General features: G+C 34.5%; 2 protein-coding genes and 1 pseudogene across 3 annotated transcripts; all 3 read left to right on the top strand.

Annotated features, from left to right (window-relative positions):
- Positions 1–4214: 4214 nt before the first annotated feature.
- LOC120152442 lies at positions 4215–6494 on the top strand. Of its 2 annotated transcripts, none has more exons than XM_039164664.1 (3): positions 4215–4560; positions 4655–4870; positions 6191–6278. In XM_039164664.1, exons 1-3 carry the CDS (start codon positions 4327–4329, stop codon positions 6212–6214), a joined length of 474 nt encoding a protein of 157 aa, XP_039020595.1. In that variant the 5' UTR covers positions 4215–4326; the 3' UTR covers positions 6215–6278. The 2 variants fall into 2 exon arrangements, with proteins under 2 accessions (XP_039020595.1, XP_039020594.1); XM_039164663.1 differs by having other exon boundaries at positions 4236–4560; positions 6261–6494.
- A 5865-nt stretch (positions 6495–12359) lies between these two features.
- On the top strand, positions 12360–14340 carry LOC120152441 (annotated as a pseudogene).
- A 3167-nt stretch (positions 14341–17507) lies between these two features.
- On the top strand, positions 17508–20233 carry LOC120152443 (sulfite exporter TauE/SafE family protein 3-like). The gene is made up of 12 exons (XM_039164665.1): positions 17508–17857; positions 17956–18115; positions 18242–18442; positions 18521–18585; positions 18676–18715; positions 18786–18847; positions 18927–19013; positions 19094–19144; positions 19242–19463; positions 19594–19687; positions 19795–19935; positions 20054–20233. Exons 1-12 carry the CDS (start codon positions 17636–17638, stop codon positions 20134–20136), a joined length of 1428 nt encoding a protein of 475 aa, XP_039020596.1. The 5' UTR covers positions 17508–17635; the 3' UTR covers positions 20137–20233.
- Positions 20234–22893: the final 2660 nt, after the last annotated feature.

The following is a 22893-nucleotide window of genomic DNA, read 5'->3' as shown; positions in this document are numbered from 1 at the left end:
GCGTTGCGATACTCAAATTCGCGTTGCGATTTTCTCGTTGCGATAGTCAAATAGCCGTTGCGATAGTCAAATTCGCGTTGCGATTTTTGCGTTGCGATAGTCAAATTCGCGTTACGATATTCAAATGAATGTGTAATAAGTGATAACAACTGAACATATCATAGCAATGTTCAAACTCAAGTTACTAATACATGTCTAACTGAAAATGTTAAAAGTTTACACATAAAATACACATAATAGTCAAATTCGTGTTGCGATATTCAAATGAATATGTAATAAGTGATAACAACTGAACAGATCATAGCAATGTTCAAACTCAAGTTACTAATACATGCCTAACTGAAAATGTTAAAAGTTTACATATAATACAACGTTTGCATTTAAAAATCACCTAAGTTAATAGTCCCAAAAGGTGAAGCCGGTTGTGATTGGGATTTTGATTGCGATTTTGATTGCCTTTTTCTTGACACCATATGAGCTTTGGATTTTGATGAGGATCCATATTTTGGTAGAGGAAAAGATTATTGTGATGGCACTGGTGATCCATGTGTCACCCTTGTATGACCAATTTCCTTGCACCGACTACATGTCGATCTCTTCTTCTCTTCACCCTTAGACGGTATATGATCGTGACTTTTTGGTCGGCCAGGTAGCCTTCTGTCCATGGCTGGTGGCAAAACTGTTTGTAAGTCATCTAGTATGTCCCACTCAAAAGGATGTGGAATAGGGTAGATAATATCGGCATAAGTCTGTCGATATACTTCTGTAATGTAGCAATCCATAGCGTATGCGCTTGAATCATCTTGGTTTAGATGAAGAGCAACTTTAATAACATGCCCACACGGATAACCAGATGTTTGTCATTTCATACAACTACACGTCTTTGCATTTAGATCGACAAACCCATTTAAGCTATTATCCAGTACTTCAAACAAAGTGTTTGAACATGGTTCAACTCTCCATGACGTTGACTTCAAAACACGTTTCTTTATCTTTTTTTCAGTCCATGGTGTAACACGATGTTCCAATGTTCCTGTAAATTTAAATAAATAATACTTAGTAAAATATATGATAAGTTACGAATTTAAAGAAATAATACCTGCATGGTTTCTTTTCTTATAGTACCACTGTTGAATAGAGGCTCGAAAAAACTCTATTAAAATAGTAATGGGTAATTTCCGGGAATGACGACTTAGAACGTTGATTGATTCTGCACTATTAGACGTCATGAAACCATATCTTGCTCCAAGTTAATGTACTCTTGACCATCTTTCAAACCCGACATCTTCTAGTGTTTGAGCACACTGAGGCAAAACACGTCTTAAACAATTTATATGCTTATTAAAATCCACTTCCCGATAAGCTTTTACAGCCTTCCAATATGTCCATTTGTGATTTTTTATACCAGCAGACCTTGATTTTAGATTTCTATATAAATGAATACCACAAAGTCCATGAAAAGCATCTGGGAAACACCTTCTAACAGTGTTTTCAATTGAGTTTGCCCTATCGGATATGATTTTCAGATTGCTAATAGGACCTATGCAATCCCTAAGATAACCATGTCCATGAATCAGAGGTTTTAGATTTGCCAACCTCGTAAGCTATTGGCAGTATCCCATTGTTAGCATCCATGGCTACTGCTAATAAGTTTACTCCAAGGTATCGACCTTTTAAATGTGCTCCGTCAACTATAATAACTGGGCGCATACAAGTAATAAACGAACGAATCTACAAAATCATATACACAAGAAATATAATCATTTAAATGTGAAATGCATGTAACTAACAAAAATGAGTCAACAAAATTATATTGATTTACTAACCGCAGCACCAATGGCGATAAACAGCAACTCAAAGCGTCCATCTCTATCTGTTTTGATATGAGTTACCGACCCAGGATTTTTCAGCTTTAAATTGTGACAATAAGCCGGCATATGGGCAAACGATGCTTCTGGCGACCCCCTCAACAATTCCAAGGCATAACATTTGGCTCTCCAAGCTTGAGAATATGAGATACTAATCTTGAACCGAGCATTCATGTCAGTCATAATTTCATGTCCCCGATATACCCTGCCATTCAAAAACATTAACTCAGCCAGAAAACGACCCAACACCTTTTTGTTTGCCTATCTATGGTGAGGAAAAACTTGGGTTCTTGAACATGTATGTTTATCAATAAAAGTCCTAACTTGAAACATTTCGCAATCTTTTATCCTCTTTACAATCATACGCCACGTACAGTTTTTGTCAATCATACACCTTGTTTCGAAACGATCTTTGCTTGATTTGTTAACTTTTAGTTGATAGCCATCTTCCACACATTTCGTATACAAAGCTATCTTCAAGTCTTCCTTTGTATCAAAACAATCATCTTTCTTGATACGAATAATTTTTGTGTAACAATCAACTGCTATTTTTACCAACTCTTCTTCCGGTATCTGAAGTAATTCTGGCATATTCCAGTTATACTCTCATGGCATTTTATTCGGGGACTTTTCTTCGGGGATTTCTTCTTATTCTTTTTATTCTTCAGGGTTATATGAATTACAGAATGGATGTTCAACATGTTCATTCACAGTCGTAACTTCCTCCTCATTATCATCAACAATATCTTCCTCGGCAGTGGTTGTTTCATCATCAAAATTCGGGTATTGATCAATATCAAAATCATTACACGCAGGGTCTGTTTCTTCTTCTGAAACATCATCAAAATCCGAGTATTGACCAAGATCAAAGTCCGGGTATTGACCAAGATCAAATTTTGAATACCGACTAGTACTCACAATTTTTTCTGTTGGCTCATCATCGTCTAACTGGTTAATACGAAAACCGGAATTTGGTGCTGAAAGTTGATTGGGATTTGGATTAGGGAAAGGTTGTGGGTTTTGAGATTGTGTTTGGTATTGGAAATGTGGTGAAACAAAATTTGCTTGGTGATGAAATTGTGGTGGAACCATTAAATTTTGAGCATCATAAACTGGGGTTGAAAAACTTAGTTGATTACTACCCGCTACTGACCCAACTTCACTACTTCTAGGTTCAACAACATACAATGTAACATCATATTGCGAAACACTAATGTAAGCAATGAATCGTTCAACATCTTCATTGTCTTGTTAACAAATAAACTTTACATTTTCTCTGATAAGATAGCCTAAATCCACTTAAGGTCACTAAATTCAATTTATTTGCAACACGTAACATTAGAGTTTCATAAGTTAACTTTTTTAATGACAGTTTTAGTTGAAGATTCATGGGTAAAGGCATATATTGTAAAACACCATGAACATTCTCCCATGACCCTCCAAAACACAAATCTATCCAAACATGATCAACATTAGATGATTTCATTATTGTAAATTAATTTACTAAACAAACGAGCTGCGAAACTAAAACATGTTGCCGGATGAGGAAGGATGTCGTTGGATATAAGAACGGATGTCGCCGGAGAGAGTGATAGATGGAGATGGAATGAGTTGCGATTTATGGATTTAGGTTATGAGTTGCTTATGCTGCGTAGTTATATACCCAAAACATTTGTGTTGCGAAACTAAAACCTGTTGCGAATTTGAAATTCAGTGTTGCGACAGTCAGAATCGCGTTGCGATAGTCAGAATCGCATTGCGATTTGCATATTCGCATTGCGATTTCATATTCGCATTGCGATTTCATATTCACATTGCGATAGTCGGAAAATCGCAACGCGAATTTGGAAAATCGCAATGCGAATCTGGAAACTGATTTGCAATACCAGAGATCGCGTTGCGAATTATCGATCGCATTGCGATTTAGTTGGTCATTTTGGCAAATCCAAAAAAAAATTGGTTAAAATCTTATATTATAAGGTATTTTTGATCACTGAAATTATTTTCTCTATAAATTATTATAAAATAATTTTTTAATAATGGCATTTAAGTAAGTAAATCAGATAATTCGATTTCATAAAATTAAAATATCGAGTAGCGGCAAAAAACGTGCCGTCCACAGTTGGTGGATATAGCTAAGGTAGTTGACAATTATCCTGTAAAACTGCAAAATCTGTCGGGACACATCAACGGTCAAAATCGTTCAAGATGAGTACAAGATCAAGTAAAGCGGAAATAATCTAGAATGGTGGCCAGCAAAAAAAAGCTACGTATAATAAAATATCAACTACTTTTCCCATTGATCTCCACTGTTGAGACGGCAAATCAATCATCAATCATCAATCACCTTCTTGAATGTGTCCTCCCCAAATCCAAGCTCATCTCTTAGTAGTATAACTCAAAGGTAAACAATAAATTTGTCAAAATATTGGAACCAAAGTTTACATTGCGAGTCGAGATGAAGGATGAGGACAGTCGGCCGACATCGGCGACAGCGAATTTGAAAAAGGAAAGTTCATGTTCCAGTTTATTTGGTAAAAGCCGGTACAAGTGCTGGGCATTAGCGGCCATTTTGTTGCTTGCATTATGGTCTATGTTCACCGGCACCGTTACTCTACGTTGGTCAGCGGGTAATCTGAACCGTCTTTCCGGTGATCTCCATGGTCCCTTCCACGGTGACATAGATGTCCTCGTATGTTCCTCTCAATTGTTTTGTTTTCTTCGTTTCTAAGTTTGCTTTTTATCTAAAAAAATTTATTTCTCAATTGTTCTGTTTTTCTTGGTAGGAAATGGAGGAGAGAGAGAAAATGGTGAGGCACATGTGGGATGCGTACACTAACAGCCGTCGGATCAAATTACCGAGGTTTTGGCAAGAGGCGTTTAAGGCTGGTTACGAGGAGTTGACCAGTGATGTGCCCGGGATTAGAGAAGACGCAATCACTGAGATCGCTAAGATGTCCATACGATCCGTGGATCTTTACCATCCTCGCATCCAATCAATGGTAAGAATTCAGGGTTTTCTTCCTATGTGAATTAATTATTTGCTGCATGTTATCATTTTTTTCGTTCTTATCTTAGTTTTTGGTGATATAGAATAATTGTGGCTATTCAAGCATTAATGATGTTCCAATATTCCTAAATTGGATTTCCCTTCATTAGAAGTGATTTTACTGCCTTCTAATATTTGTTTCTACATTTACCAAATTTAGATGAATATGCAATTTCAATTTCATTCAATTTTCTTCATAACGCCATTGTTGCCTACTTTGCAGTCTGTAGACAATAAATTAACCTGTTTGACTGTTTATCTTCATTTTGTTCCAAGAAAGACTATTAAATTTGGTTGCTAATCTTTTAGAGTCAATGTGTTCCTGATTTGCCTTTCTAGCTAAGTTATTTTTCTTATTGTCTCTATCAATTCTGTTCGTGGATTAAAGATTTTTTTTTAAATAATGTATTGTACCTCTTGGCCTCGATTGGTATAAGAGATCAGTGCCGAGTTTTGACAAAGCTTTAATTAATCTTAATCTTGAGCATTTTAAGTTTTGGAGTTTGAACCCAATTAAGTGACCTTTTCCATGGTGCTGTGAGGATGTTGGAATGTTTCTCTTGACATAATTTTATAAGGGGATAGAGATGTAAGATTCGGTGGTTCAAGTTCATCTATTAGTGAGTTCTTTAGTTTGAATGGCTCAAGTAGTATGAATAAGTCAATTGAATTAAATCAATGGTTAGTAAAGTTTCACATAGAAAGGCATTCAAATAGATCTGATTAGTTCAATGAACTAATATGTAGATCTATCCCCTCAACCAGTTTGACAGTTGGAGCTTATAATCTGAATTTGACATGAATTCTTAGATGAAGACATTCCTTGGTGCTACATTTTACTACGTTTTTAGGGAGACAAATAAGGAACAGGGGTCTTTTTCAATTATTCTTCCGATCATTTGCATTTTAATTTGATGAGCCATGGGGATTTTCTGGACTTAAGAGCCAGTTTATCTAATAGAGTATGAAGAGAGAATGTGATCACGGGTAGACAATATCGACTGCGATTGTAATCCTAAATTGTTTGCCCTCCTAATTGACTAGAGTGAACAATCTGCATGATCCTGCCCCCTAGTTTTCCTTCTCTTGCAATCAATGTTTTCATCATGGTTGAAGCTTATTGGCATCAGGCATCATAGTAGAAAGACTTTTCCTTTTGGATTTGATTGTAGAAGTAAAATTGCAGTTCGGAACAATTGAAGGAAACAAGCTTATTATAGAAATAGTAACTTCTAAATTTTATATTCATTATCTGTTTGTTTGCACTTGTTAGCTTTGTAGAGAGAGACATGCATGAAATTTTGCAGTGGCCATGAGACTTTCCTTACCATTTATGTTGGCAGAGTGTAAGAGAACCCAGGAAAAGTCTGAAACAAACCAGCATGGACAGGTAGACCCACAACTGGAAGTGTGATCAATGAATGATGTTTATCATGAATGCCGAATCTGAGGCTTCAAAGTTGAGATCTTTGTTACACTTTTGTACTCTGGTTTTGGCTGTGTGCTGCCCAAGTTTGTAAGAGGTAACTAATGATTGGCAAAACCATATAATTCTTCTCGAACTATGTATTTATTTAGGCAGGGTCTCAGTTCTTCCTCTTCTTCTGTCATGACCTTTATTCTTTGTTCTGTGTGGTAAATCTGGAAAATCTTCTTACATCAACCTGATAAACCAACCTTTAAAGCGCAATTTTGTTATTATTTTAATTGCGTAATATATATTTTAATTAATACTCATTTTTTTAGTAGTGCAATCGAAAAACAAATGCCTCCATTAGTTTTGAATATCATTTAGAAAATTAGAAATACACGATACGAATAAATAAACTTAAAATTGGAAGAAATTAATTTCTATGAATATCTGTCATATGCAACTGTTTTGGGTTTGAAAGTAGTAGGCTGGGCCGTGATTCGACGGTGCTTAGCCAATCCAGCTGTCCACAACAAACGTGTGTGGCACTTGCGTAATTTATTTAAACTCCAGTGGTATTCTTCTAATCTTCCTGATATTTTAACTTCAACGGACGTATAAAAAATTTGAAGGTTCGTCGTGTTTGTGCCTGCTCATTTTCTCTCGTGTGCCTGTATCTATGTAGAAAACAAACACACCCACTTTCGATTCTCACCGTCCATTTTATCCGCGTCACCGATCCGTATCTTCCTCAATCCAACGGCTTTCCAGTCTTTCAATAATTCACGAAACCACTGCCTTACCTCAACCCCCACTCCCTTGAACAAAACCGCACCCTTAGGCCTTAACCCTAGCCAGGAACAACGAGCCCCAATGGCCCCATCCTTTCCAATGGAGTAGAGGTTCATCAACTCTCGACGCCCATAAGTACACGTCTCTAATTATAAGCGGAAAAAATTATACAAAAACAGGAGAGAGAGAGGGAAAGAGGGAGAGGGAGAGGGAGGGGGAGAGTGAGAGAGAGAAAATTGAGATTGGAATTTTTTTTCTTCTCTTTAATTTGGTGTTTTTATCAAAAAAAAATTATACAAATATATATTATTTATCTATCAGACTCCCTTTCTCTAAATACTATCGAATATAGCCCCATTTGATAGTAAAACGCGATTGACCAAATGTGTCTTGCACACGTGGATGGAAGTTGCGGATCATCAAGCATGTCTTCCGTTAGAGTTGGCATCACGGCAGTAAAGTGTGATACTCAGGCACGCCTTTAATAAGATTCTGACACGTGCTGGTCTACGCCTTCCATTATTTTCAAAAATTATTATCCCTTCAATTATTTACCCAAGTCAACAATCAATCATCCACTCCCCTATAAATATATCCCCAAATATAATCGAACCACACATAAGTCCAACGATATTTTACTTTTATCAATTCCTTTTATCAAGTTAAGTAAATTTTTTTATAGTTTTTAGAAGTTATAATTATTTTTATTATATTATATTTATTTCATATTGAAAAGTTTGACCAAATTTTATTGTATTAATTATTTTTTATTTCTTTTTGCAGTTGTAAAATGGAAGACGTAATCATATATTGATGTATTTTATCGATACAATAATAATATTAAATTATGTTATTTTAAATTATTGTGAATATTTTAAATTTTGTTAGTATTAGTTTATATTTTAATTTGTATATCAGAAAAAAGTAATGTCATTTTTTGTAGATATAAGATTCACAATCTTTTAAACTCTCAAACTATCAAAATGAGGCGTATTTCAACTATTGTTTATTATGGTGAAGAAATTCGAGAAGATGAAACCGACGTTGTCTTCGCATCAAATCATTCTGTCAGCTTATCCTTCAAAAGGAACATCACTCTTGAGGAGCTAATCACTAAAATTTCAAAGAATGCTCATGTTGGAAGTACTAGAAGATTGTCCCTACTTCAGTTCAAATTTTCAACATCACTATTTTCGTTAACTTATACATCGTTCAAATTCTCCAACGATGACAATGTTGTTATGATGATTGATGCTCAGAATCAAAATTCAGACGTTGTTACACAAATGTATGCCACATTTGTTGAAGTATATGATGATCGTGGTATATCATTATGCTTTCACTATGGGCTGGCTCAACAAGCTGATCAAGTTGACAGCCCAACTCAAGTAATGTGTAACGATTTTAACTCGTTAATGGGAAATCCACATCCTAGTATCATCCCATAAAGTTCAATAGAGATACATTCATCAGCAACTTGTTATGATCTCTACCGAGGCGGCTCCACGAACAATCCATATGGCAACATCATTTCCAGTTCAAGGGGAAGGCATTCATCTGTCAATTTTTTTGACCTGAATATGGAGATTCCCTCGACCCAACAATCTGCTCAGTACCCATTTGACATGATGCATTCAAGTTCCAGGGGAGGCATTCAACTACGAGCTTCTTCGACCTCAATGTGGAGATACTTGCGATACAACGCTCATTTCAAAACCCGTTTGACACAATGCCTTCAAGTTCAAGGTGAAGGCATTCATCTGTCATCTTGTTCGACCTAAATATCGGCATCATAGAGGAACCATCATCTTTACCAGAAGAATATCTTCGTGAGCCAAATCATGATGGTATTGAGACTAAACTATCCATTGAGCCCGAATCACCACAGTTCAACATGGACTCCGATGATGATAATGTAGATGAAGTTCTCACAAATACGATACACATCAATCCTCCAACACACATGTATGAAGCTGACTACGATGCATTGTACGAGCCAAAATTTACGGATATGCCTAATGTTGGTGAGTAAGGATTTAACTCATCAGTCAATTATGATGAGTTATATAAGGGAACAGAGTTTCCATCCAAAAGAATAAACGATGATTGCAATTAAGAATTACAACATTCATAATTCTATTCACTCCAGAGTCGACCGATCAACCAACGAAAAGTATGTCTGCTATAGCGTCCAACGTGATAACGGATGCAATTGGATGGTTTGTGTATCGAAGAGGAAAAAGAAAAACAACATATGGGAACTAAAAGTATACAATGTTCCTCATACATACTGTGCTAAACGGATCAACCATGATCATCCCAACTTGGACTCCGACATTATCTGTTAAGCCATCATGCCTATGGTCAAAGCAAGCTCTCATATAGCTATTGCGGTGTTGATTTCAACTATATCGTCTCAATATGGAAGACAAAGCAGAATGTCATTAAAAAACATCACGATGAGTGGGATTCATCTTACAACAAACTACCAAGTTGGTTTAACATAGCGCACAGATTGAATCCTGGGACAATAGTCGACTTCGATACTTTCCATACATATCACAATGATCAATGCCATGCATACCACAATGTAGTATACCCATGTATAGAGGCGGGCTGGGTATGTAAACTGATGTAGATTGTGCATGTTGTGATAGTTTCTATCGGGCAGTTGAGAACGAGCCAAAAGCATCTGCTCTCCGACCACTAGTCGGGGGATGATGATGATGTGACGATGGATTATTTTCTCTACGCCGATGAATGCTCCTACCTCGTGCTTCCTCGAAAAGTATGAATGGCTTCCCGAACGTGTTGAACCACTAATAATAGTCAGTCGTAACTGAATAATTATCCACATAAATCGACTTCCTATTAGGAATGGATCCACGTCGATCCTCCCAGATCACTATCCATTTCTTGTGCTTTATCAATCAGTTGACATCCTTTTTTGCCCATTCTATCAACGTTATGTAAATGGTCGAGATTTCTATGTGTTTCAGGAATATATTATACGAATCCAAATTGGTGGAACATGCGATCAACAAGATGTCACTCGATAATAACATAACATATCAGAAGGACCACCTCCATCCATACATCTAATAAGCCACTCAAGTGAGGTGGGATGCACAACTTCATTTCTTCAATAGAATAAGTAGCCTATTCAAACTAAAACAAATATATATATAATTCTTATAAATAAAATATTCTAATTATATAACGATAATTAAAGGTAAATAATAAAATTTAAATGCATATATCTGTATCAACATTCTGATCAATGAGTAGCTGAATTTCTTCCAATTCGTTTGGTATATCACGATGATATTTCCTTCAACATGACCATATATTCAATGTAAAAAAATTAATTATATACTCGCAAAAAATTATTTATATACGAATTCAGTATTGAAATTACCTCAACAAATACGGAAAGACCAACGGGTTATTCACGATTGGACATAAAAAGGGCATGTGATACCACACCCAAGATTGGAGAATAATGAGACATCCGCCGATAGCATTTTTTTAGATAATCAGTTGCCCAACATATTTATCTATACAGAGATGCCAAACTGCTGAGCCCCAAAAGAGTGAGCCAACAACGTAAAAATTATCAAGGTGATGCAATCGCATACAATGAACTTGGTTTCAACATTTCTTAGACATCAAGATCCCTCCTATGAGTTGTAATATGCAAGCATATTCCTTGGAACAGTCTTCACTCAAATTTTTAAATTTGTAGTCAATCATGCTAACGGTATTTGATCATCGTTGAAAGTATGTGGGATACCTCCAAGATACTCCTCGCACAATGAATGTCAGTCGCCATCCGCCACACCAAAAATAAAAGTCCCATCTATCGAAAACCCCAAATGTATAGAAATATCCTCTAGCGTAATAGTGCATTCCCTACACGAAAGATGTAATGTGTGTGTCTCTGATCTCCACCTCTCAATGAGTGCAAAAATATGGAGAAGTTTAATGTTATAGTGCCCTTTATCTCGCTATGTAACCGAATATAGCCTCAGTTAAATACGGCCAGACATTATTCGATATCTCTAACTTAATGTTATGAATAAATAGATATAATATATGGTCATTATCCTAATTAAATAAATAATATATAAATTAAAATCTAAACTAATACTAAAATAAATAAATAAATAAAACATTCATAATAATTAAAATAACACAATTTAAATTTGTTATTGTATAAGCAAAATAATTGGACATAAGATTTCCATCTAAACTCAGTAACCTAATTTTTATTTTATAACTGCAAAAATCAATAAAAATTAATACAATAAAATAAAATAAAATAATAAATTATTAAATGATTATAATATAATAATAAAAACTTTATACCCATGGCGCCAGCTCGGACTGAAGGTGCGCTTGATTATCCATGTCTTCCATCCATGTGTGCAAGGTGAATTTAGTTAACCGTGCTTTACTGCCAAAAAGATGCTAGATCGGTAATATTTGAAGAAACAATGTTTGATAGGTAAATAATATATATGTGTATTTTTGGATAAAAACATCATTTAATTTTAGGATTTTATTTGCGAGGGTTGAGAACTTCGGAAAAACTGGATTCGTACATCTAAAGAAAAAAATTTAGGGTGTGTTTGGTTGGGGAAATGTAAGATTTTCATGAGAATGAAATCTACATTCCCCCGTTTGGTTGGTCGGGAATGTCATTCCCGATAATCTTACATTACCAATAGTGGATTTTTTTGGGTATATTACTAGAAATATCATTATCTCCCTTTCCTTAGGTATTGTTGAATTACCGGCGTTTTGAACTAAAATGTCCTTAAATTTTTTTTTCTTTAATCTGTTATTGAATAATACAAATTCTACGAATGTTAAATTATAAATTTATCCTTAAATTATTTTAGATTTCAAAAAAAAAACTATAATAAAAAATTTATATGAAGTTCAGGGGTTAAAATAAAATTTTACCCTTTCATTAAATCTTTTTATATTTTAAATTTTGTAAAAAAAATTATATAATTTTTATGAATTTAAATTTTTTAAAGGAAATATATAAATATTTTTCAACTTGTTAAAAAAATAAATATATAATAAGGACAAATTGATAAAATATACATTTCAATAATCTTTTATTACTTTAATCAAACACGGTAATATTATATTTTTGCTAAATCAACTAAACACAAAATACAACTTTCTCAGTAATCATATTCGTCGATAATAATTTATTTTTAAATAACCAATTAGTGTTTAAGCCGTTTAGACAAGTTGGATCCAAACTCTCGATTTATTAGAAAAAATAGGGTTAGGGTGTCGTTCTTGATGGACGAGATATGGGAGAGAGCGGTGGAGACAGCGCTAGATGAACACACGGACCACACGGCGGCTCGAACCTTGGCAGTTGATGGTGCGGTGAAGTGTGTTCAAGGTCGACTCCCGCCGCCTAGTCTCTTGGAAAAAATTGAGAGTCTTGAACATCTTTCCATCGCCAACATAGGGGTTTCATCCCTAGAACAGTTTCCTCGTCTAAGAAATCTCCAGAAGATTATTCTTTCTGTCAACAGAATCGCCGGTGGACTTGAGTTCCTCGTTGAAGCAGGCCTTGACTCGGTTCGAGACTTCGACTTGTCCAACAACCAGAAAGGAGGATGACGATGAAGATGAAGAGGAGGATGATCCAGGGAGTGGGGAAATCGACAGAGAAGATCGGCCCTACAGAATGAATAATGGGCATAGTAAAGAAGAGGGAGGGATTGCTGATGAGGATGAAGATGATGATGATGAAGAAGAGACTGAAATTGGTAGAAGAGTAAATGGGCATAAAGTAGGGAGAGATGATGACGAAGATGACGATGATGAGAATGTCTCAGATGAGGAAGTTGATGATGATGATGACGATGATGACGATGAAGAGGAAGAAGAAGAAGATGTTGTGGAAGCTCATGAGATTGGGGGTAGTGATGACAAGGAAGATGGGGTTGAGGATGATGATGAAGAGGTAGATAATGATGAAGTAGATTTTACTGCTATAAATCTGGCTAATTTTCTTGTTAGAAAATCATATATGTGGTTTACGTTCCCCCCCCCCCCCCATGAAAGAGCTCATGCACACAACATTTTAACTATTTTTGCATGCTTCATTGATCATTTTCTTATTTGTATGTTTTGCTAATGTATTTGGTGGTTCTAGGTTAGGTTTCAACTATTTTTCTCATTTACTCTTATTTATAAGTGCTTGCACGATGAGAAATTATGTCAAAGCACAATAGTCTTGGATTTTTAGCTTGATGGAGGTTTAATGTTTTTCTTGAATCCATTGAAACATGTAGCTCATTGGCTCTTTCGTTGAACTGTTGATTTTTGTTTCTACATATACTCTTGTCAGAGTAGGTGAATTTGGGTCTCGTCTTTGGAGCGTGTTTTATGAACTTCTTCTTCACCATGATAATATACTTGTAAAGCTGATAAGCATCTTTGAAATGCAATGGCTGCTTACTTTATGAAGTTTCTGTAGATTATCTTGATATTCAAGGTATCCATGTGATTACATTTATTTTATACAATTTTATCTGTTAACTTTTTTAGTTCCTCTCAACCTATCTGCCTATTTGACAATCTGTACATTGCATTCTTAGTGAAGCTGTTTTTGCTCATGGATTTAGGAACTTCTTGTTTCTCTTTTGAAAAAAAGATATTGGCACTTTGTGTTTGTTTTTTGGTGTTGTTACAGTGGTTTTAGTTGAATTATTCGTTGTTACTGTAATTATTTTGCAGTCTAATTGCAGTGCCATCTTAGATTATATGATATTTTGTTTTCAATGCAATGTTTTTTTCTTTAAAAGGAAAATTCGGTTCATTGTAATATTTTCTGCTTTGATGAAATAATTGAATTGAGTTCTTTGTGTAACTCATATTTGGTGTCTGTTAATGGCAGCAGGATGATTATGGTGAAGGATACTTTGTTCAACCAGTGTGCAAGCTGAAGAACATGGTGCCAGAGGTAGTGGTATGGAGCAGATGAATGAAGAAGAAGATGCTGAAGAGGAGGAAGAAGTTGAAGATGATGAGGAAGTGTTGCCATTATCTTCACAGATTAAGAGAAAGAGAAGTGGCGATGCAGAGGAAGACGCGGACGACGACGACGACGTTGTTGAGTTCACAAAGTCATCAAAGAAGCATGGTTAGCCTTTTCTAAATTCCGGAGTTAGATGTTCTATGTTAAAAGCTTAGAAAAGCTTTTCAAGATATGGACAGTGCTTCACAGTTTGGTTGTTTTGGGCCAACCCACTTCTGTTTTGTACTTTTTTTCCATAGAATCGGCAGCTTGTTTATTGTAAATAACTTGCATAAATATTGAAGTTTCCTTCTTTTTTCTTATTGTGATTTCTCATAAAACATTCTTCTCCCAAGTCTAAAATCCACCTTCGTCTAACAACAGACGTTAAACAGAACTATCCGTTTAGTGCCAAAGACTAGGGGTGAGCATTCAATTGATTTGGATAATTTTTATTTTTGAATTATTCGAATTAACGATTTATATTTTAGAACTTAAATTAAAATTAGAAATTTTTTAGTTGAGACGAGTTATTCGAATTTCTATGTCAATTTTACTATAATTATTTATAGTATTAAGATAAGGATTGGTTTCAATTTTTTGACTATATATATATATATATATATATATATATTTCATATTTTTTTCACACTATAATGTTATTTGATATATCAAATACAATCTAAAATTATAAAAATATATTAATAATAATATATTTTTCTTTATTTTGAGGGTAAAATATTGGTGAGAGTATAAAATAGTCAAGATTGATTGGAAGAAATAATTTGTAAACAATTAAAATGAAAAATCAAATTGAATAAAATGCAATGTTAAGAGTCTAAATAAAAAAGGAGAGTATATTTTCAGTAAAAAAAAATAAGAATTGAAGTTACATGGGTATTATGTAGTGGTAGATGAGTATGTGGTTTAAATTTAATATAAAAAAGACATAAAATAAATGATGAATCGAAAAAAAATCATGAAAAATTGAGGGACTAAATAAAAAATAAAAAATTGTTATCGAAAAGAGGAACTAGAAGTATATATATATATATATATATATATATATATATAATATTCTATGGTTTAGGAACATGTGATTACTTAAAATGAAGAAGAAATTGAAAGACTAATGAAATTGGGTGCTATATCATAAAATTGTCAACATACATAATTAAATTTTCGTTTATTCGAGTAACTCCAAATTGAATTCGAAAACTAAATTGATAATTTGAGTTGACTTGAATAACTTAAAACGAAGAAAAAAAATCGATTTTTCGAGTGGACTCGAGTTTTACTCACCCCTACCAAAGACTCTTGAACCAGCAAGCGACACGCCTCAACATTATCCGTTTCAACGTCGACTCTCCTGAACCTCATACTCCAAGAATGTTTCAATGCATCGTGTATAGCTCTGTTAGGATCACCGAACAATTCCTTAAGCTTTGTGAGAAACTTTGGCCTGTTGGCCATCTCTTACTATACCGCTGAAACAGCATCCCTTCTTCTGCCATCGTCCTTTGTCGCTTCATCACCGATATCAGCCATAATTTGTTCCAACCCTTCTTCGTTAGTCCTATCCTTCACGCGTTTCATCGCCCTAGTAACACTGCTGGACCTGGCCGTTCTGATGATGAAGAGAGTGCGAGGTTATGTTCCAATTAATTACACTCTAGGTTCAAGGGCTACAACGACCTTTTAAAAAAATGAGGGCTAAAAATATCATTTTACCAATTTTATATAATGATAATAGGACGTCAAATACTGTTAGTCACCTATTAAGCAAGAGCTGTAGATTTAGCTTTTATACTATAATTTGTTCAATTTAAAACCTGTACTTTTGAAATTTTAATTTTTTTGTCTTGACTCGAATAATAGTTATGGTTTAGTTCTTGTTCTTTAATCATCATTTTAGTCCTTGTTTATGCAAAATTTGTGGATTTAATTCCTGTTTGATCATTTGAAGCTCCTATAATTTAGTCATATTGTCCATGAATTGTTTGGATCGTAATTAAAATTTGAAATATGAAAAGTGCAAGGGCTAAAATTCACCAAATTAGAATATATAGACTAAATTCACAACTTATACATAATGCATGGACTGATGACATAATTTAAGCATAATATGTCATTGTTTTTCTTTGTCTCAATCTCTATATCTTTGGATAACTACATTCACCGTCATTGTTACTTTGAATCTCATCACAATTAATTATCCATCGCCGAAGTGAAGCGGTGGGTCAGAAAATTCCAAAACCAGCAAAAGACATGAATACAGTAAAAACTAGAGAAGGAAACATGTGAGTGGATGTGTTTGGAAGTACGTAAGCGGGCATTAAATAAGAAGCCAAGATGGACTGAAGCAGCTATGAAGCTTCATGGATTTTCCTTATAAATCAGCATTAAAATTAAAGCAGTACCCCAAGCCTTATATACCTCGGGCCTGACTTCCCTTTTACTGTGACTTTCGATGCTGCCTATTAATATTACTTCCTGTTCCGTACTAAAATGTTTGACCATTTTGTATGCTGCTTCGGAGAAGTTTCCTCCAAGCATAGCTCGCCACCTTGCCTTCGCTTGCAAATAAACAAACAGTTTGATAAATTTTTCTTAAATCCTACGTGTTTGTTTGATAAATTTTTCTTAAATCCTACGTATAATGTTTATATTCATTTAATAAACGAATACAGTTATGTTTGGGTTGTCTATATTATCTATAAACTCATTACGAAGCTCGTTTATCTGATTCTCTATGTTCTTTTATTTTTTTATCTTTTATATTTTAAGTACTAGTGAAAGTAGAAACTAAATTAAACACTATGAATTTTGAGGTTCAATATGTGAAGTCTAAAGAGCTTAATGGCTACTGGCATAGTTTTATTATTTTTAACCATATAAATAAATATATTGATGAACATAACATTAAATGAACATATTAGTGAATGTTAAACGAACCAAACACGAATATTTTTAAATGTAAACAAACGAATACGAACCGGAAAAAAACAAATTTTAAGAATAAACAAATAAACTCGGACACAAAATAAGTAGTTCAAACTCGATTCATTTACTCTTCTTGACTTAGCGGAATTCATGATGAATTGCAGACATGAGTATATATCCTGTACAAGTATGTCTTAATATTTTATCTTATTAAAATATCTTATCTTATCTTTATATCCATGTCTAGATATATAATCCACCATGGTTAAAACATCCAGTTAGTACGGAGAGGATCTGAGGAACTGTGTCGTGGGGTAAAAAGTAGGGAAGGAGTACAGAGACGTTTATAAATGTAGACACCAGGGAAGGTACCAATAGAGTGAACTCGTTCATATTTTCTTAATTTTCTCCCATGTTCTAAGCTACTGTATTGGTACCAGAGAGGGATAAGAAGAGAATTGAGTGAACTTAAAGCTTCAAAAAGAGTTATTCATTTGAACTGCAAATTTGTTGAATAGATGGCTGGAATTAAGGTTAACAGAAGATGGTTGGCAATCATGACATGGAGAGTCTTTCTGGTTCTTGTGGTGATGAGCAATGTGGGGACAGCAGAGAGATTATTGAAAGACAAAGGGAACCGACATGTCCCCAAAGAGACAGTTAAAACACAGGGATTTCTTGTTAGAGTTGTCAACTTCCTCTGGCAAGGTGGAAAGTCTGGCTATGAACCTGTCTGGCCGGTAAGTAAATCCGTCAGCCGATTATCTTATGCAACTGTTAATTATTTTCAAGATTCTAGAGTTTGATATATATATGAATTTAATCATTTTTGGAGCAGGAGATGGAGTTTGGTTGGAAAATAGTTGCGGGGTCGATAGTTGGATTCCTCGGTGCAGCGTTGGGCAGCGTTGGAGGCGTTGGAGGCGGTGGGATTTTCGTGCCGATGCTCTCTCTCATTATCGGCTTCGACCCGAAGTCTTCGACCGCCATTTCCAAGTGTGAGTTCATGCATCAACATTGCATGATCGTGACATGATTAACATTGTAAAACTCGAGCATTTATGCTGATTGTTTAGTTTTTAGCACTAATCACATGTTGATAACAAGGATTTTTATGATTGCAGGTATGATCATGGGTGCAGCTGGATCAACAGTATATTATAACCTGAAACTTAGGCACCCAACCCTGGAAATGCCCCTCATAGACTATGATTTGGCATTGCTCTTCCAGCCCATGCTTATGCTTGGAATCAGTATTGGAGTTGCTTTCAATGTCATGTTTGCTGATTGGATGGTCACAGTTCTGCTCATCATCCTCTTCATTGGTAATAAGAGTTAACACCGTATTTCGAGTTCAAATTCATTTGTTCCATTTTCGGTCTACGAAAATTTGTCTATGCCAGGTACATCTACGAAAGCGCTATTCAAAGGTGTGGATACATGGAAGAAGGAGACAATGATGAAGAAGGTATAATTTCCCATTGTTCCTTCAGTTTTCCTTGGATTGCTTCCCTTTGGCATAACATTATTTATGAGGATTTTGATATTCTGTTTTCAGGAAGCGGCTAAGTCCGAAGTCGATGATTCCAAACCATCCAGTGAGTGCTGTAAGCCTTAAGTACGATAGAAATTATCTCAAATGGATTATGCTAAACTTGAGAATTGCAGATGGAAGTGCACAGGACTATAAACCACTACCGAGTGGCCCTGGAAACCAGCCAATTGATGAAGTAAGTTCAAGAACAGTTCGGTTTTCATAAAAGTTATAGTCTTTGTTATAATTGCTTATCGTTGTTATGTTCATTTCAGGTATCTCTACTGCAAAACATATACTGGAAAGAGGTACTCCTGCTCGTCTACGTGTGGATCGGTTTTCTTGTTGTTCAGATAATCAAGGTATGCTAATATTGTGCATATTACAAGAACGATTTCGATGATCTTGTATCTTTACATAGTCCACATGTTTGTTTCTGCAGGAATATCTTCCAACCTGCTCAGTCATGTATTGGGTTGTGAACTCTTTGCAGGTAAAATATGGAATAAGTGGCAAATCAGAAAATCTAGGGTTTCTTGGGGCTAAAAGTTCGAGACTGATCGTTATTGTTTCGTTTTCTGTTTTAATAGATACCCATTGCTGCCTCTGTGACACTCTTTGAAGCCGTAAGCCTGTACAAAGGAACCAGGGTGATTGCATCTAAAGGAAAGGAAGTCATAAATTGGAAGGTATATCAGATTCTTTTATACTGCTCTTGTGGAATTATAGCCGGTATGGTTGGTGGCCTGCTTGGACTCGGAGGTGGCTTCATCTTGGGTCCTCTATTCCTTGAGCTAGGAATTCCTCCTCAGGTACACTTTAGTACTACTTGCATATAGTATATTATCAGACAAAATTGCTGGGGTCCAAAAATTTCCGGTCCAAAATTACTCTTCAGTCTTCATAGTAACCGAGTTCGACATACTAACATGCATTCTGCAGGTAGCTAGTGCAACATCAACGTTCGCTATGGTATTCTCGTCCTCAATGTCAGTTGTACAATATTATCTTCTCAACCGTTTTCCTGTCCCATATGGTAATAGGCAATATCACTGAAAGTTTACTCTTAGGACTGAAAAGAAATTGACCATGAACTTCATCAGCCTTATAGTTTCAATGTTACCTTGATGTTTTCCTCTGCAGCTGCTTATTTTGTTCTCGTGGCAACAATTGCTGCCTTCACTGGCCAGCATGTAGTCAGGAAGATTATTGCAGTCATTGGAAGAACATCGATAATCATCTTCATACTCGCTTTGACGATCTTTATCAGTGCTATCAGTTTAGGTACAACGGTTCCTCACTTCCTCAAGGCCTTAAAAGTTACCTTGCGAAGCAAGTCACTTTTATTTATACCTCCTAAAATGCCAAGATCCTGATCCCATTTTCCTGAACATTGTTGCAGGTGGAGTTGGTATTGTTGATATGGTTGAGAAGCTGGAAAATGGAGAGTACATGGGATTTGAAAACCTCTGCAAGATATCTTGAGTTCTTTTCTTTTCGTTTTGCCTTGTTATAGGTGGAATTTTCTCGGTAGAGAGCAACTTCATCATCCACACTGCATTTAACTTTCAGCACATCAAAATCAAGTATTTTGTCAATTTTTTTACCTATATAATTTTGATTTTTAAATGTGTTGTTCTGGCATTGATTTTCTTGTAACTCCCTAGATCCAGCCTAGATGTTACGGTCAAATCTAGACGATCACATATCATATTCAGAAATCATTTCATGTTTTAAAACGTTATTAAAATCAATAAAAGTGAATAAATACGAATGAAATAAAATATTATGAAAATATTCACCCAGTAAAATCTGTATCAATAAACACACAAATGTACTATCATATAAAACCAATAAAAACATGTTCATAACAAAATACAGTAGTACATATATATAAAGACAATAGTAAAAACTCGTGTCACCAAAATATAACAAAAGGGCATGTAGAGATATACAGTGATACAAAAAAGATAAACGGTCAACATCTTGATCCCAAGTTTACTAGTCTATTGTCTGGTAATATCTGACAGGCTTAAAAAAATTAAAAAGTGAGCTAAAAAGACAATGTTCCTTGCAGTGTACACAAAAAATACATATAAAATACTTCGATAAAATATATTTAGAAAACATATTTAAAAAAAAAATATGAACATTATCATCGTCCAAACACCATAAATGTATAGGTTCCCCTAAACCATACACCCACCGAAACACAAAGTAAAGGAGCCTACGATAAGAACTTACTTTGTGCACAAAATAAATGAGCATGCGGTAAGATATTACAAGTCATAGACTATGCCTAAAATATTTCCTCCAACAATACTCCCTATGACAATAATAATATGCATGTACTTTAAATGAAAAGAACTATTTAATATCAAAAAAATGAAAATGATCCATGATTTAAAATTCATATTCATAAAAACATTGTAACTAGAGATTATGTCAAAAATATACAATAAATTAATAGTCTAATAAACTATATAAAATAAATAAGAAATCATGTCATTAAAAGTTTCAACACCGCCAAAAGTTTAGAGCAATTCATACAAATCAATCAAAATAGTAATATAATACTATCATGAACACATTTGTATCCGTTTGAAAATTTTGATAGGGTAGCCTACATTTGAATCTACCTATCACAATAAGTGAAAGTGTTAGATCCTACGAATCGAGATAAATTAGATCACTATCCTAATATAATAATTTAGAAAACCTCATTTAAACAATTTATAGAAACTTAAGAGTAACTCTCGAAGTCATGAATCGTGTGAATCTTATGAGCTAGAGGCGTCAGATCTAATCGATCTTCAATCAGGGTAAACACAATACCTTCGTAAAAATATATTCTTGAATCTATTATAAATTTATCACTCAATAAACATGTAAAAATACTAAGAATTCTGAGGTATTTTTGAGTTAACATGCAAAAATATTAATTATAAATCGTAAATGATTACACATAAATTTAGGTTGTTACCTAAAATCGGTAAATTTAGTGAGATAATGGTTTGAAAAAAAAATTCGTGAGGTAATGCTATTGGAGAATTAATTGTTGAGATAGGGTGTTGCTACAGGAAGAGCATTAGTCGCCAGGTACTCTGAGCGACCAAGGAGGTCGCCAAGCCGTTCGAGCGTCATGTTGCTCCACAATGGAGGTCGTCAAGTATGCCAGGCGACCAACCATGACTCCCTCCTGCGCATGCTGCTGCTCATTAGTAAGCATTTCATATTTTGCAGTTTTATTTTCTTAAAATATTGCTTGTGTTTCCATTTTCCCTCTTACAATAGTGTTAAGTGGTTCCACCTTCAAAGCATTCTTAATTTTAGTTTTACCATTATAGTAATTTAGGACCCACTTTAGGATTTTGATGTGATAAAAATTTAATTAATTAAAGTTTGGTTGAAAAATAAGAGCCTACATTATATTTTTTTATGTTTAAATGTCACTAAATTATATTATAGGGGCAAAATTCGTGAGATAATGGTGTGGAAAAAAAATTCCTGAGATAATGTTGTTGGAGAATTATTTGCTGAGATAGGGCGTTTGTTACAGTAATAAGCAAAATATTTTAGGGTTTAAGGTTCCAAAATTAATATACAACAAATAATACAAGTAACTATTGATTTTGTGAATTCTAAATCCCAATCCCTAAAATATTTTAGTTGTTGTTAAAAACCCTAAACCCTAAGCATTCTCCCTCCAATCAATTTCTTCTTATAAAAAATAAATATGTAACCACCATCATGGTAGATATCACCATCCTCTACCCCTTTCATTGCCCTCAACATACCATAAATTTATAAAGGTTTTCAGCAATAACTAAAATATTTTAGGGTTTAGGGTTCCAAAATTAATATACAACAAATAATATAAGCAACTATTATTTTTTAAACCCTAAACCCTAAAATTTTTTAGTTATTATTGAAAACCCTAAACCTAAATCATAAACCATAAATCCTGACCATTCTCTCTCCAATCAATTTCTTCTTATAAAAAACAAATCTGTAACCACCATCATGATAGATATCTCCATACTCTACCCCTTTCATTGCCCTCAACATACCATGAATTTATAAAGGCTTTCAGCAATAATCAAAATATTTTAGGGTTTAGGGTTTCAAAATTAATATATAACAAATAATATAAGTAACTATTGATTTTGTAAACCCTAAAATATTTTGATTGTTATTGAAAACCTTAAACTCTAACCCTAAATCTTAAACCCTAAACCCTCA

Source organism: Hibiscus syriacus, unplaced genomic scaffold, assembly GCF_006381635.1.
Source record: "Hibiscus syriacus cultivar Baekdansim isolate YM2019G1 unplaced genomic scaffold, ASM638163v2 tig00111088_pilon, whole genome shotgun sequence".
NCBI classification, from domain to species: domain Eukaryota; kingdom Viridiplantae; phylum Streptophyta; class Magnoliopsida; order Malvales; family Malvaceae; genus Hibiscus; species Hibiscus syriacus.
Note: the sequence above shows the minus strand (reverse complement) of the source record. Positions and strands in the feature narration are given on the sequence as shown.